Genomic DNA, 15,482 nt, shown 5'->3' with positions numbered 1-15,482 from the left:
TCTACAGCACCACATTTCAAAAGCTTCTATTTTCTTCTTGTGTAAACTATTTATCGTCCATGTTTCACTTCCATACATAGCTACACTCCATACAAATACTTTCAGAAAAGACTTCTTGTCACTTAAATCTAAACTCCGTGTTAACAAACTTCTTTTTTTCAGAAATGGTTTCCTTGCTATTGCCAGTCTTCTTTTTATATCCTCTCCACTTCGACCATCATCAGTTATTTTGCTTCACAAATAGCACAACTCATTTACTACTTTAAGTGTCTCATTTCCTAATCAAATTCCTTCAGCATCACCTGATTTAATTTGACTACTTTCCAATATCCTCGTTTTGCTCTTGTTGATGTTCATCTTATATCCTCCTTTCAAACACTGTCCATTCCATTAAACTGCTCTTCCATGTCCTTTGCTTTCTCTGACAGAATTACAAAGTGTGGTGTCACCGCCAGACACCACACTTGCTAGGTGGTAGCCTTTACATCAGCCGCGGTCCGTTAGTATACGTCGGACCCGCGTGTTGCCACTATCAATGATTGCAGACCAAGCGCCGCCACAAAGCAGGTCTACAGAGACTTCCTAGCACTCGCCCCAGTTGTACAGCCAACGTTGCTAGCGATGGTTCACTGCCTACTTACATTCTCATTTGCTGAGAAGATAGTTTAGCATAGCCTTCAGCTACGTCATTTGCTATGACCTAGAAGGCGCCATTATCAGTTACTATTGATATTGTGAACTATGTACCATCAAGAGCAACGTTCATCATTAATGGATTAAAGTTAAGTATTCCACCAGCTATGCCCATTGTTTCTAAATTCTAATTTCCTTGTCCTGTTCCAGATCTCACGCCAGCCTGCATGAGCTAAATCGCGTGCCTTTCGGCCTCCTCTAGTAACACGGTGTTGGCTCTCCTGCCAACCACAACACAAGGTCATCAGCAAACATCAAAATTTTTATTTCTTCCCTGTGGATTTTAATTGCTACTCCAAATTTTTCTTTTGTTTCCTTTACTGCTTGCTCAATATATAGCGTGAATAACATCAGGGATAGGCTACAACACTGTCTCACTCCCTTCCCAACCACTGCTTCCCTTTCATGCCCCTCAACTCTTATCACTGCCATCTGGTTCCTGTGCAAATTCTAAATAGCCTTTTGCTCCCTGTATTTGACCCCTGCCACCTTCAGAATTTTAAGGAGTGTTTTCCAGTCAACATTGTCAAAATAATTCTGTAAGTCTACAAATGCCAGAAAAGTAGATTTGCCTGTCCTTTATCTATCTTCTAAGATAAGTCATAGGGTCAGTATTGTCTCACGTATTCCAATATTTCTACAGAATCCAAACTGATCTTCACTGAGGTTGGCTTCTACCAGTTTTTCCATTCATCTATAAAGAATTCGTGTTAGTATTTTGCAGCTGTGACTTATTAAACTGCTAATTTGGCAATTTTCACACTTGGCAATACCTACTTTCTTTGGGATTGGAATTATTATATTCTTCTTGAACTCTGAGGGAATTTCGCCTGTCTCATACATCTTGCTCACCAGATGGAAGAGTTTTGTCAGGACTGGCTCTCCCAAGGCTATCGGTAGTTCTAATGGAATGTTGTCTACTCCTGGGGCCTTCTTTCAATTTAGATCTTTCAGTGCTCTGTAAAACTCTTCACACAGTATCATATCTCCCATTTCATCTTTATCTACATCCTCTTTCACCTCCATAAATATTGCCCTCAAGTATATCACCCTTGCATAAACCTTCCATATTCTCCTTCCACCTTCCTGCTTTCCCTTCTTTGCTTGGTACTGGTTTTCCAATGAGCTCTTGATATTCATACAGGTGGTTCTCTTTTCTCCAAAGCTCTCCTTAATTTTCCTGTAAGCAGCCTCTATCTTACCCCTAGTGCTGTTTGCCTCTACATCCTTACATTTATCCTTTAGCCATCAGTGCTTAGCCATTTTGCACTTCCTGTCGATCTCATTTTTGAGATGTTTGTATTCCTTTTTGCCTGCTTCATTTACTGCATTTTTATATTTTCTCCTTTCATCAGTTAAATTCAATATCTCTTCTGTTATCCAAGGATTTGTACTAGCTCTCATCTTTTTACCTTCTTGATCCTCTGCTGCCCTCACTATTTCATCTCTCAAAGCTACCCATTCTTCTTCTACTGTATTTCTTTCCCCATTTCTTGTCAGTTGTTCCATAATGCTCTCTCCAAATCTCTGTACAACCACTGGTTCTTTCAGTTTATCCAGGTCCCATCTCCTTAAATTCCCACCTTTTTGCAGTTTCTTCAGTTATAATCTAGAGGTCATAACCAATAGATTGTGGTCAGAGTCCACATCTGCCCCTGGAAATGTCTTACAATTTAAAACCTGGTTCCTAAATCTCTGTCTTACCATTACTTAATCCATCTGAAATTGTCCAGTGTCTCTAGGCCTCTTCCATGTATACAACCTTCTTTCATGATTCTTAAACTAAGTGTTAGCTACATTTATGTTATGATCTTTACAAAATTCTAACAGATGGCTTACTCTTTCATTCCTTACCCTCATTCCATATTCACCTACTACTTTTCCTTCTCTTGTTTTTCCTACTGTCGAATCCCAATCCCCCGTGACTACTAAATTTCCATCTCCCTTCACTTTCTGAATAATTTGTTTTATCTCATCATACATTTCTGCAATCTCTTTGTCATCTGCACTGCTAGTTGGTATATATACATGTACTACTGTGGTAGGCATGTGCTTCATGTCTGTCTTGGCTACACTAATGCGTTCACTGTACTTTTTATAGTAGCTTACCCACACTTCTATTTTTTACTCATTGTTAAACCTACTCCTGCATTACCCATATTTGATTTTGAATTTATAACCCTGTGGTCACCTGACCAAAAGTCTTGTTCCTCCTGCCACCAAACTTCACTAATTCCCACTACATATTACTTTAATCTATCCATTTTCCTTTTTGAATTTTCTAACCTACCTGCCCAATTAAGGGATCTGATATTCCATGCTCTGATCCGCAGAATGGCAGTTTTGTTTCTCCTGATAACGACATCCTCCTGAGTAGTCCCCACACTGGAAATCCAAATAGGGGACTATTTTACCTCCAGAATATTTTACCCAATAGCATAATATCATCATTTAACCCTACAGTAAAGCTGCATGCCCTCAGGAAAAATAACAGCTGTAGTTTCCCCTTGCTTTCAGCCATTCACAGTACCAGCACAGTAAGGCTGTTTTGATTCATATTACAAGGCCAGATCAGTCAAAAATCCAGACTGTTGCCACTGCAACTACTGAAAAGGCTGCTGTCTGTCTGACCTCTCAACAGGTACCCCTCCATTGTGGTTGCACCAACAGTACAGCTATCTGTATCACTGAGCCATGCAAGTCCCCCACCAACGGCAAGGTCCATGGTTCTTTGCTATTAGTTACGAATTAGGACGGGTTATTAATAACAAATTTCATAAGTGAATACATGTACTGTGAAGGTACTATCAATATTCCGAGTTCCTTAAATAGTGAGCTCCAGCTTCTGATTACATGCTTTTGTGAAATGAATACTTTTTCTCTTAATGATGGATCATCACAAAATATGATGTCATATGAAATCAGTGGATGAAAAGAAATGCAGCTTTTGTACCATCAATATCTTAGATGGGGAGATTTTGAAAGGTAAAATGACATTTCAATTTCCACGTTTTTCTTTTGGGAATTTTTATAATTTTGTTTATTTACAATGCCTTCTATTTTTAAAACTTTTCTTACTTCTTCATTATTAATCTATTACTTTTAGGTGCATTATTTCTGCTAAGTTTCTCTGTGTGCGTATATTATTTAATGCCACTAATGGCCATGTTGTTGTACGCTCCAGATTCTTGCAACAATAATGTGAGCAATATTCCACATATTTATAACAGTCCAGTTTTCTTGAAAGAAATTTGAATACCATTAAATCAATTGCTTTCAGAAATCAAGCAAATTTCATAAACCTCATTAAATTGATGTATAGCTTTCAAAACAAGATGCGAGGAGATTGGGTTTTACACATCAAAATTGGAAGCATCTTTCTACTGCAGCCTGCTCGATGTTGTTCCATTATGTTCCTTTTTTTTTTTCTTTTTTCTGAGATTCTGAACCAGTTTTTTATGGTTTTGAAAGCTTGTGGTATAGCATCATAGTTTGTTTTTTATTAATACATTTGTTTAAATAAGCTAAAAGTGCATACTTAGATTAATAGTTGTCATCTGTGTTTCAGTGACATGAACATTTTTGGTCAATTCCAGTTGGTTATAGTTAAACTGACAGTGTTCCGAGTGCTGCAATGCAAGTAGTTTTCATCGCAGGATGGTGAAACATTGTTGGTATTTTCATTAATCAGTGCTTTTGTGAAGTCTAATGATCAAACACATGATAATGGTGGTTCTGGCATGTTTATTAGGATATGGTCCCAAATTACAAAATGTGTTCAGTGTATCCTCCTGATTCAGGAACATCCTGCATCCATATTGCAACTCGCTGCATCCATAATGTGATTTGATCGACAGTTGCTCACAGCTTATCTAGTGTAATCAGAGTGATGTGCCATCATATGCTATCCTTCAGATCAAGAAGAGCCTCAATACATCCGTGATAAACATGATCTTTCAGATATCCTCAAAGCCAGAAGTCACATGGGTTTAGGTTGGGGGATCTGGAAGGAACCACGTCTTGAAATTGCAAAGAGGTGATAGGGTCCTTACCAAAGGTTTCTCAAAGCAAATCTTTCAGCTGGCAAGTGACATCTTGCTTGAAAATAATAGTGTGGACACACTTGATTTCTTGCAAAGCTGGAATTCTTTGTTGCACAAGGAGTTCATGGAGTGTAACCTTACATGTGAAAGTCCTGTGTATTCAAGATACCTGCCATGCAGAGTACATTGTGCCCTGTCCATCCAAAGAATAATACCCCACCACATGTCGTCCTTTTCCATATATGCCAAAAAATGAAGGGTAATGTCATGGTGGTTTAGGGTATCTTGAGCATTCATTTGATGCACATTCTGCACCTTATAGGGCTACTAGTGTAAAATGTGCTTCAAAATCTTTTTAACAGTTGACCAGAGGAGAGACAATTTTGGTGACACAGCCTGAGTACTAGCTGCAGAATTTGAGGGATGTGTTGCATGGTTGGCTGCAGCTACAGCAACTTCATCTACAGCCTCCATGGAAATGGTCCACCTCTGTCTCTCTGCTGCACCACCTAATTCACATGTTTCTTCAAATTTTAGCCCATTTATTGATGTGCAATTTTTTTGAAGCTGTTTCTGTCAGCAATATTCCCACAACGTGGCACTGCCATTGGTGCCATTCTAATAAAAACAACTTTACCAGTAGTGCACAGTCTTTCTTCTCAATAGCCACTGTGTTTTGTTGGGAAACCTTCAACCTTCTTAACTCTTTACAGTAACAGTCACTTCACTAAAGAAATCAACCCACATCACTATGATCGTCGGTATACTGGTGTTGAAACAGGATACATTGCTCATTTTGACTGCTTACGGAACCATAGTTTCGTCTGATGGCAGAAAGTGGAAATATTATTTTTTCATCATACTTGATGAGTATACCATTTAATGAACAAACTTACATTGTTTCAGCATGCTGTGATGTGTACACATTGCACTGCAGCTCTTGGAAGACCATAAGCTTAGTTATAACCACCCAGTATATGAGTAATATTCATACAAAAATTACAGTGTAATGTTAGTTTCATTAGTGACATCTGAAATTACTACTGTATTGCAATGCCTGTACTACTCCCACTTTCTCTCCTCCATTTATATAAACTCTCTGTAGCTCTGTAAGCGATATGTGAACATAATACAGCCTTATGGTGTAGTACTTATCAAATGAAGGCCTACAGTAAGCACATTCACTCTCTCAGGAAACATATCTTATGTTTCTAAATATTCTGGTACTGCATGTGTCATATATTAGTTAATATATTTCCTCCTTAGTTCCCTTCCTTCGTTCTCCCTCCCCCTCCCTGCCCACCTTCTCTCTCTCTCTCTGTCTCTGTCCCTCTGTCTCTCTCTCACCTGCCTATTCCCCTTGCACACCCCACACCCTCCATGCCAGATATGTCTGGGTTTTTCCCTGACTTTTTTCTAATAGGAAATAAAAATTTCATCAAATGGTGAAAGTCTTAGGGGAGGGTTTTTTCCCCCACTGTCAGTGCAGGAAACCTCAGGTCAGCATAGAAAGTTTCGTCCTCACAACTGTTTACTTATTTTTTCTTGTCGTGATACCCATTTATGCTGTTCCTGTTAGCAGCTTTATCAACTGCTTCTTTCTTTTTCTTAATTAATATAGAGAGTTCTGGCTGGTCATGGCTAATCATTCATTTGCATTCAATGAATGACAAGCATGCATTGTTTTATTAGTATGAATGACTGTTGCACGGGACTATAGTTGGCTCCCGAAAATAAACCATAACTTGATTTGAACTAGATTTACCACTGTGGTTATATTGAGTTTTCTTAATGTCTTCTGTAGTTTGTAGCTTTCATAGTTATGTGTAATAAATATCAAGTAAATAATGTCATCAAAGCTTGTTTAATGACATAACATGAATCTGACATGCACATGTTGAAAATTGTAGGACACATTAGGAGGAGACACAGGAGCTAAATCCCCTGATGAAATAGTACTTGATGTATCGGGAGACATTCTAAATAAACTTCCTGAGAACTACGACATAGAAGCTGGAATGCGGAAATATCCAGTTTCTTACAACCAATCAATGAACACTGTGCTTGTACAAGAAATGGGACGTTTTAACCTTCTACTAAGCTGCATTAGATCAAGTCTGCGAAATGTCCAGAAAGCAATAAAAGGTATTGTGAATCACACAAACATATTTGCTTTACTACCATTTTGGATTTTATTCTATCACATTTTTAAAGATTTCACATATATGAAATGTTTTAGAAAGTATATATGACGATTGTTCCCCATTCAAATAAGGAAAGGAAGGGGAAAAAATCAACAGATAGCAGCAGCTTCACTCATCAACAGAAAGAGACCAGAAACACTGTTTAGGTTGATAAGATGTTGATGATGAAGACTTATTGATGGATGAATAAAGAAGTCCCTTCAGGCTCACTCAAACATAATCAAGCATAACACGAATATAATATGAGCCGTGTATGAAATACAGGAATTTGAGAACTTAGACTACATATAAGGACAACAACCTCTGAAAGTAAGCTATCCTCAAATAAAGGCAATTTGCCAGACCATAGCAAACAAACACACAGACAAATGGACTCATAGGGCCCATGTGGCATGCCATTCCTGCTCCATGCAGTCACAGGTGGTAGTCATTGTAGTGTCATTGTAGTGTCTCTGCGTTGATATCAATCACCACTGTATGTGAAGATACTAAATCTCTTGCCCACTACAGTCAGCACATAGGACCAAAAATGCAGGTTTGTGCCAGTGCTGGCATGGAAGCGTGAATGATGAGATTGAGCTCCCTGCTACAGGATCAAGTGAAATAAAAGGTCTGTTTGGTTTGGTAGATGAGAGCAAAATGTTTTGCACAAATCTTCATTATATGCTACATTAATACAAAGCTGTTTTCAGGTATTTTAGAACTGACTACAGAATTCATTTTAGTCTAGGTATGTTATCTGCACAGTCATTGACAGCTGCCTTTTTACTAGTGTTTCCTTTCTGTTTAGAAGAGCATTTGATTCTCAGAACAGTGCACCTATTATTCTTTTCCTCTTATCTATCATGCCATGTCATTAGTTAAATAGATATTTTTGTATTTTTAATTGATCATATTTTAATTTTGAGGTATTATTTTCTGTTAAGATATTAACTGTGTGTCAGAGGAAAAATGATTTTCCCACTAGTTGCTCATAAATGCTGCCATCTTTATCATCATTTGTGGTTATTAACTTCTTAGTGAATGCCTATTGTTCGGCCATGATAAACTGACAATTCGTGGAGTGGATTCCAGGACTGGCAGGAGGTGTGCCTTGCCTCCACCTTATGACTGCCAAGAGAAGAGGAATGGTAAGAGGAGGGTAACGCTACTTCCTTACTGCAGTTCTGGCAAAATTACCCATGTTTTGTTCTTATACAAAACCAGAGGTGACCCATGCGGAAATATTGGCAGTGCTGATTTTCTCCACTACTGGCTGCACTGGTAAAAAGATTGTGTTAATCAAGGTCAGCTAGTAGTTATATATATGAGGGTCATTCAATAATTAAACAAACAAATAGCAGTATGGTAAAAAATGTTTATTAAACAAAGCCAGCTATTTTTTCTATTTTTGCAAGTAATCCCCTCCATTTTTTTTTTTGTAACTGTGCCATATTTTATGAGTCTTCTTATGCACCCAGTGCAGAATTCTTTATCTGCTATCTAAGTCAGTTTTTTTCTGTTTTCTTATCGCTTCATTGCCTTTGAACTGGATTTCCTGAAAAGATTTTTTCACCAGAGCAAACACTTAAATGATAGGAAAGGGCAAGTTAAGTTGATGAAGTGGAACTTCCAACCCACTTTGCCCATAGTTCCCATTGTCAGTTGTCTTAAAGCATTGTCTTGAATGTGCTCACATTTCCTCTGTAATCCCAGTCATTTCCTCTTCAGTGTGGGCTTGACTTTGTTCTCAATCATCCAAGAGTAGTATAGGCTGCTGAAAGTGTGTTGCTCCTCCAAAAACTCAGAGAAAATCAGAACATTGGCTCAAAATCAGGACATTGGCATTACAAATGATGATTAAAATTACCCAACCAGCTGATGGCTGCCTGCATTTTGAATCAGGTAGGGTGTTTCCTCTGCTTACCATTAGAGGTGGGCTCTGGCTGAAAGTGGGATATACAAGTTCCACCAAAGGTTAAAATTTTGTCCAAAAATGCATTACCTACACTACTGAAATGATTTTTGAGTTCAGTACCAATGCAAAATCTATTCTCTGGACAAACAGTGATATAATTTATGACAGCTCAGTTTGTTTTGAATGGTGGAATGCTCGTATGAACACTTAGTCAATATTTTTCAGCAACTTGTTCAACCAAAAGTTGTTGGTGTTGTTGGATAAGTGACTCAATATGAGGCTGCAAAGCCAAGGTTGATACTGCCACCAGACATCAGTTATACATTTATAACCACTTTTAAACTTTTCCACCCCCTCATGAAAGCTCACACGGTTCATGCAGCTAATGCCACATTGTGTGCTTGCCCAAGAGAATACTGCTGACTGTTGTACACTTTCTGAAAGGATCACAGAATTCTGTTCTTCAAAAGTACTTCCTTGAGCAAGTATACCATTGTAACTAAAAGCTTAGAAATTTTGTTCACATAAGTGTTAGTAAAGCAAATGACTTACACCCTTCATAAGGTTGCCAACTAAAGCTTACAAACATTTTATTTCTTGTATCAGGTGTTGCACTCACTATACATGTTTGTCTCTTTTAATTATTGGATGGCCCTGATCAAGCCTAATGCTGTTGCAGTTATGCTGTTCAGTTGACTCTTTTCCTTACCAATATACATGAAAATTCAAGCCAGTATGTGTGTTACATGTATGAGATTCCTAAAAATTAAACTTAAAAAAAAGAATGTTGAAAAGAAATATTTTGCAGTACCATGACGTGGAAATTTTCTTATGTGAATTTGTTGTTTCCTATTATCAAATTAACTCTTTACATGTATTACAGGTTTGATTGTAATGTCTTTTGAACTGGAAGAAGTAGTGTCTAGTATTCTTACTGGCAGAGTTCCAGGTTTGTGGCAGAAGCATTCTTATCCATCTCTTAAGCCACTTGGAAGTTATGTCAATGACTTTCTAGCTAGGCTGCAGTTTCTACAGGTAAGTGAAATCACTGTTATAAAAGTTTCACAGACACACACAGTATATATAAAATCAGTTTTGTATAACAATAAGTAATAGCTTCCATTTTAGGTGCCAGTTAGAGCTATGTTGTTGTGCTTCTCACTTTGAATTAATTTTGACCAGATTCTTAATTGCTTTTCTGAAAGCACATCAGTGCTAACTGTTCCAAGATGGGTGCTTTCATTGATCCCCAGACTGTTAATTTCATCTTCTAGTTAAAAGAATAAGCAACTACACAGTAGGATTTTCATCCCACATATGGTAGACTTCTTCATAATAGGAGTATAGTTCATGAATTACATAAGTGTTTTATGACTAACTTAGTCATTACTTTATAATGGATCTTCAGAGCATCTTCCAGTTTCATATAATGTCAAGAGAGGCAAAGTGTTATTATCAATCTCAAGGATGTCAAGTTTTTCTTTGGTGACCAATGGATATGTCGGAGACCAGTGGTTCGTCTATTCTATTGCCACTTTATCCAAAGACTTGTAACCTCCTGAGTTTCACGTCAGGGAATTTATCCTTAGTAATATTATAAATGCGAAAGTAACTCTGTCTATTACATTTTCCAACTAAACCACTTAAGTGATTTTGAAGAGATTTGGTATCAAAATAGCTTGAACCCTGAGGAGGAACATAGGCTGCTTTATTGATTTGAAGCATATTGTGCAAATTAGGGAAAAATAATCTGTCTTCAAACAGCTACTTATTGTTTGACATTTGAACTTTATTATATTTGTGACAGTGGTTTTATTGATTGATATGATCGACATAATATAATTCAGTGTAATGAATACGAAGCTTCGAGGGTACAGAGGCAGACGATGAGAAAACCACACATCTCACATTTGCTGATGCTGTGGCCCTGTTGTCCAGATCTAAGGAAGAACTAATGTGGATGAGTGAAAGTGTAGAGGTGGAAGCAAGCAGAATTGGACTCCTTGTGAATGAATCAAAGACAGAATATCTGGTGATGACCAGGACCCATGATCATTCAAGAGACCCACTCCAGCCTTTGATAGTCAGAAACCAGTGTTACAAAAGGGTTTGTGAGTAAAAATATCTGGGGTATTCTTTACAGAAGACAGCATGTGAAGCAGAAATCAAAGCGAGGATCCAAGCCGCCAATTGATCATACTTTGGTCTCAGTCAACTTCTTGCATTGCAGTCTGTCGAAGAATTTCAAACTCCAGCTGTATAAACCAATGATTCAACCTGTAGTACTGTATAATTGTGAAACTTGGAATGTCTGGAAAAAAGATGAGTAATCTTGTTTTTGAGCGGAAAGTCTTAAGGAAAATCGTTGGTCTGATGCAAGATGATATCACAGGAGGATGGAGGATCTGACATAGTTGTGAACTAGATGAAATGTACAATAGACCAAACAGTGTAGGACTGCTGAGAACCAAGTGCCTTGTATGGGCAGGACATGACAATCAGATGGATAAATGCCTATGGCCTTTGAAAGCTGTGGATTATACTCCCTGTGGAAGATGCCCACTAGGAAGACCGAAGGAGAGATTGAGGGATGGAATCCATGAGGACTTGCAAAAGCCACTCAGTCTGTTACCTTTCCACAACTAATTTTCTGAACTGATTTCAATGAAACTTGGTATGCAGATAGCTTGAACCATGAGGAAGAACATAGGCTACTTTCAAAAGTTTGTAGTACAAGATATTTGTTGATTTAAAAAATTTAGGAAAAATTTAAGTACTCTCTCAAAAAGCTATATATTCTTTAACTTTTGAATTTCATCATATTTGTGAAAATGGTTTTATTGGTCAGTATGTACTACATAATATAATTTCATGTAATGAAAACAGTGCCTATAAAGTTGTCAACATGTTTAATTCATACTTCTTTACTAATGTGGGAACTGTGTTCCTCACTGAACATGACAGGTGATACAGTTGGTTTGATAGTTGTGGAGGGTAAAACGGATGGGTAAAGCATGGAAACAATGTAACAAAAGACAGTTTTTTTATTGAATGGCTAAAAGGCAGAGTTAATTCCAGAATGCGTTCACAAAGGTAAAGTGCCATAAAAAAATATGCACAAAAACTCTTAGTCAGGACACTCCATTAATCTTCATGGAAGTGTTAGACACACACATGGGGTGCCCACTGTCCAAGTGTGGACAATTAGTTTACATAGTTTTTTAAGCCATATGATTAACATAATTAATGTTCTTGAAGTATTGTAAACGAGGCTAAACTAACACAGTGATGAATAAAATATGCAAATACAAATAAATGAACTTGGAGGTACTGTTAGTGTATCTCATCTAACACAGTGATCAAAGAAAATTATACAAATAAACAAACTTGAGGTACCATAACTGAAGCTAATGTAGCACAGTGACTACAGCAAACACAAAATACAAGTAAACAAACTTGAGGTATTGTAGGTGAAAGTAATCTAACACAATTGGGAATTTATGTATTTAACAGCCACAAGTGTGGTGTGACAGCAGTTTTCATAGAGGTTAGATCTTGCTGCACTTGCTATAGGCACAAAGAAGTTCCACTCCACACTCATGCCATGAGATCATGAGGCAGGTGCTGAATAATGTTTCCTTGAAGTAAAGTATCAATCTTGCCTGTTACTTCTCTATAGGCTTCATTGGAGCCTGAAATGCTGTTCTCACAAAACTGACTCACCATTGAGGTCTTCATGGGTTATGCACCAGTCTCTTAGCACTACAGTAAGCCATTAAGTTCTGATAATGAAATAACTTAAACTTAATATTGACACCGAAGGAAGATTAAATCACTGTACTCATTGTGTAGACAGCTCAGCGCCAAAGTGGGATGAGCCAGGAGTCAGGGATGCTTCCTGTAGCATGCTTTAGGGAAAAACCCCAAGTGCTGGGCAAAGAGGCATGTGGCAGAGAAAACACTTGTCCTTGGATGCACACAGTTCACAATGCAGTTCTTTGCCAGGTGACACATTTTCTACTACTGTGTGAGATCGGGTGGTAGGCACAAACATATAGTAGTGGATCACCATAGGTTCCCCCTGCGATAAAGAGAGGGCAGGTTGCAGGATGCAATGGGTGCTCCCTGAATTGATCAGCAGATGCAACAGGTAGCAACACGGTGTAGGCAGGGACAGGCCAGTGTTCCTGGCAGTGGTGGACATGTTGGCAAGGAACGAAACAGCCCCTGTGACATCACATCATGAGCTTAGGACTGGGGTAACACCCTGCTGCACCACCATTCATGATGGGAGGCAGTAATTCACCATGATCGGCAGGAATAGTCAGGCATGCAGCAGTGTAGGGCTGTGGCCTGGCAGAAGGCATGGCTCTGTGCTGTTGCTCGGGCAGTTCACACGTGGTGAACAGTGCACAGCGGGAATAATGCTTGCCATCCTGTGCTTGCACCCTAGGCCCTGTTGCTATTGCTTCTTGCTGGTAGACTGGGTCATGCATTTTGGTGGAGGCGTATGCTGACATTGTAGGGGCGGTGACAGGTGCCTCGGTGTTGGCATCTCATGAGTCATGCAGGACAGCAGAGGCTGAGTCCAGCAGGGAGGGGACAAGCCTCAGGTGTTGTGGGTGGTTCTGCTGCATCAGGTGGTGATGTGAATGGAAGGACAGCCTCTGCTCTCAGGATCCAAGCATTGCCCACTGGGTTGGTAGCCTCAGACAGCATACCATTTTCATCACATAGTGAAACCTCAATTTAGACAATTGGTGACGTGCCAGGTCTGGTAGGTTGAGCATATATGCCAGCTTCAATCAGTCAGTGGATACTATGATGGCAGTGCTGTTGGGCTGTACAGAAAAGGTCTTCTCCACATGGTTGAGGACAAGATGCAGGCCTGAGTTCTGTGGGCAGAGTGGTCGCTGGGTAGTGTCTACTCAGAGCATGACATATGTGCACAAGGAGAGGTACTGATACAAGCAAAGGTACTGATACGCGAAAGATTTGTACTCATCATGATGTTGTGGACTGCTGGGTGCAGGCCTGCTATGCAACCATGCAACTGCTATGTGAAGGCCATGTTACAGATGGTGGCTGGCAGGTGCAGCAGCTTGATGAAGTCATCTTGGACAGTGAGTGTCTGCTCGTACACAACTTCGATGGTGGATGCAACCAAGTTGGTTTTATGGGGCACACACAAGCCTAGACCTAGCAGCAGGTTGACAGACCAAGGTATGTATTGGAGGTAAAGGCAGCTTTTAGCGTGATGTGGAATCGCTCTTACATGCCGTTAGTGGCAGGTTGGTGACTGGTTGTAAACTGCATGGCTGTACTGCAAGTTTTAGTGAATGTTTAAATAGGCAGGATTGGAATTGTAATATGTGGTCCATCATCATGTAGTGGTGAGGGACCAAAGACACACGGGACCCATGAGTTCATGAAAGCCCTGGCCACTGTATCAGCCTCAATTTTAGTCTATGGGGACCTTTGCTTACCAATTGAGGGTGGCAGGGGCTGCAGAAAACTGGGAGAAGGGGGAGGTATCATTACAGTGTAGTGCAGAGTATCATGATGTACTTCCAAGGGACTACGGGAAGGGCTGGTGAGGAGAAGAAATTTGGTGACAAGGTCTCCAAAGGGCCCAGAATATTGTATCTGCTTGATAGTGAAATGGGTGGCAGTGTGGGATAGAGGGACCTACAAGGAATTAAATGGCAGGATGTGTCATTGATTATAATGTAACTCACCAGGTCAAGGAGGAGTCCTGAGTGGGTATAAAGTTGGCACCAAGGATAGGGTCCAAACCCTGGCCGTGGTAAAGGTCTATGCAAAATCTCTGTTGAGGCTGAGGTCAACAGACCAGGTGTGGGAGCAGTAGGTTGTGATTGAGGAGCCATTCACCCTGGTTGGGAGAAGGGTAGGGGGGGGGGGGGGGGAGGCAGAGGAAGGTAACAGGGATAGGTGGAGAAACTGGAGTCAGTATCAAGAGGTACGCTGTTGAGGACGAAGGGTTCCAACAATTGTGCATGGATAGGTGTTGAGAAATAGTGGAGCTGCCAGCACAACCAATTGCCAGCCTCTGTCAGTGTTTGCAAATCTTGCACATTGTGCCTAGCAGTTTGAGGCATCACTTCTGAAATGCTTGTGATACCATCAAAGACCATCAGCACCTCAAATGTGTGGGGCACCTCTAGCAGGTTGGCAGGGGTGTGCAACTGCATGAGCATGTGTGTTGGCTGTCATAGGCATCGTGGTAGAGGAGTTGTGAGGATCACATGCCAGCACATTCCTCCAATATACACTCCTGGAAATGGAAAAAAGAACACATTGACACCGGTGTGTCAGACCCACCATACTTGCTGAGGACACTGCGAGAGGGCTGTACAAGCAATGATCACACGCACGGCACAGCGGACACACCAGGAACCGCGGTGTTGGCCGTCGAATGGCGCTAGCTGCGCAGCATTTGTGCACCGCCACCGTCAGTGTCAGCCATTTTACCGTGGCATACGGAGCTCCATCGCAGTCTTTAACACTGGTAGCATGCCGCGACAGCGTGGACGTGAACCGTATGTGCAGTTGACGGACTTTGAGCGAGGGCGTATAGTGGGCATGCGGGAGGCCGGGTGGACGTACCGCCAAATTGCTCAACAC

At 40.1% G+C, this 15,482-nt stretch overlaps 1 protein-coding gene across 1 annotated transcript in view; it reads left to right on the top strand.

Moving 5' to 3' along the window:
• The window catches only part of LOC126336485 (dynein axonemal heavy chain 7), a 978,012-nt gene that overhangs the window by 928,931 nt on the left and 33,599 nt on the right, over window positions 1–15,482 (top strand). The window contains exons 59-60 of the mRNA XM_050000228.1: window positions 6,647–6,881; window positions 9,721–9,872. Coding sequence (XP_049856185.1) covers window positions 6,647–6,881; window positions 9,721–9,872 — 387 coding nt within the window. The remainder of the gene's footprint in view (window positions 1–6,646; window positions 6,882–9,720; window positions 9,873–15,482) is intronic.

Source organism: Schistocerca gregaria, chromosome 2 (assembly GCF_023897955.1).
Source record: "Schistocerca gregaria isolate iqSchGreg1 chromosome 2, iqSchGreg1.2, whole genome shotgun sequence".
Taxonomy (NCBI): Eukaryota; Metazoa; Arthropoda; class Insecta; order Orthoptera; family Acrididae; genus Schistocerca; species Schistocerca gregaria.
This window is presented reverse-complemented; position numbering and strand designations above follow the sequence as displayed.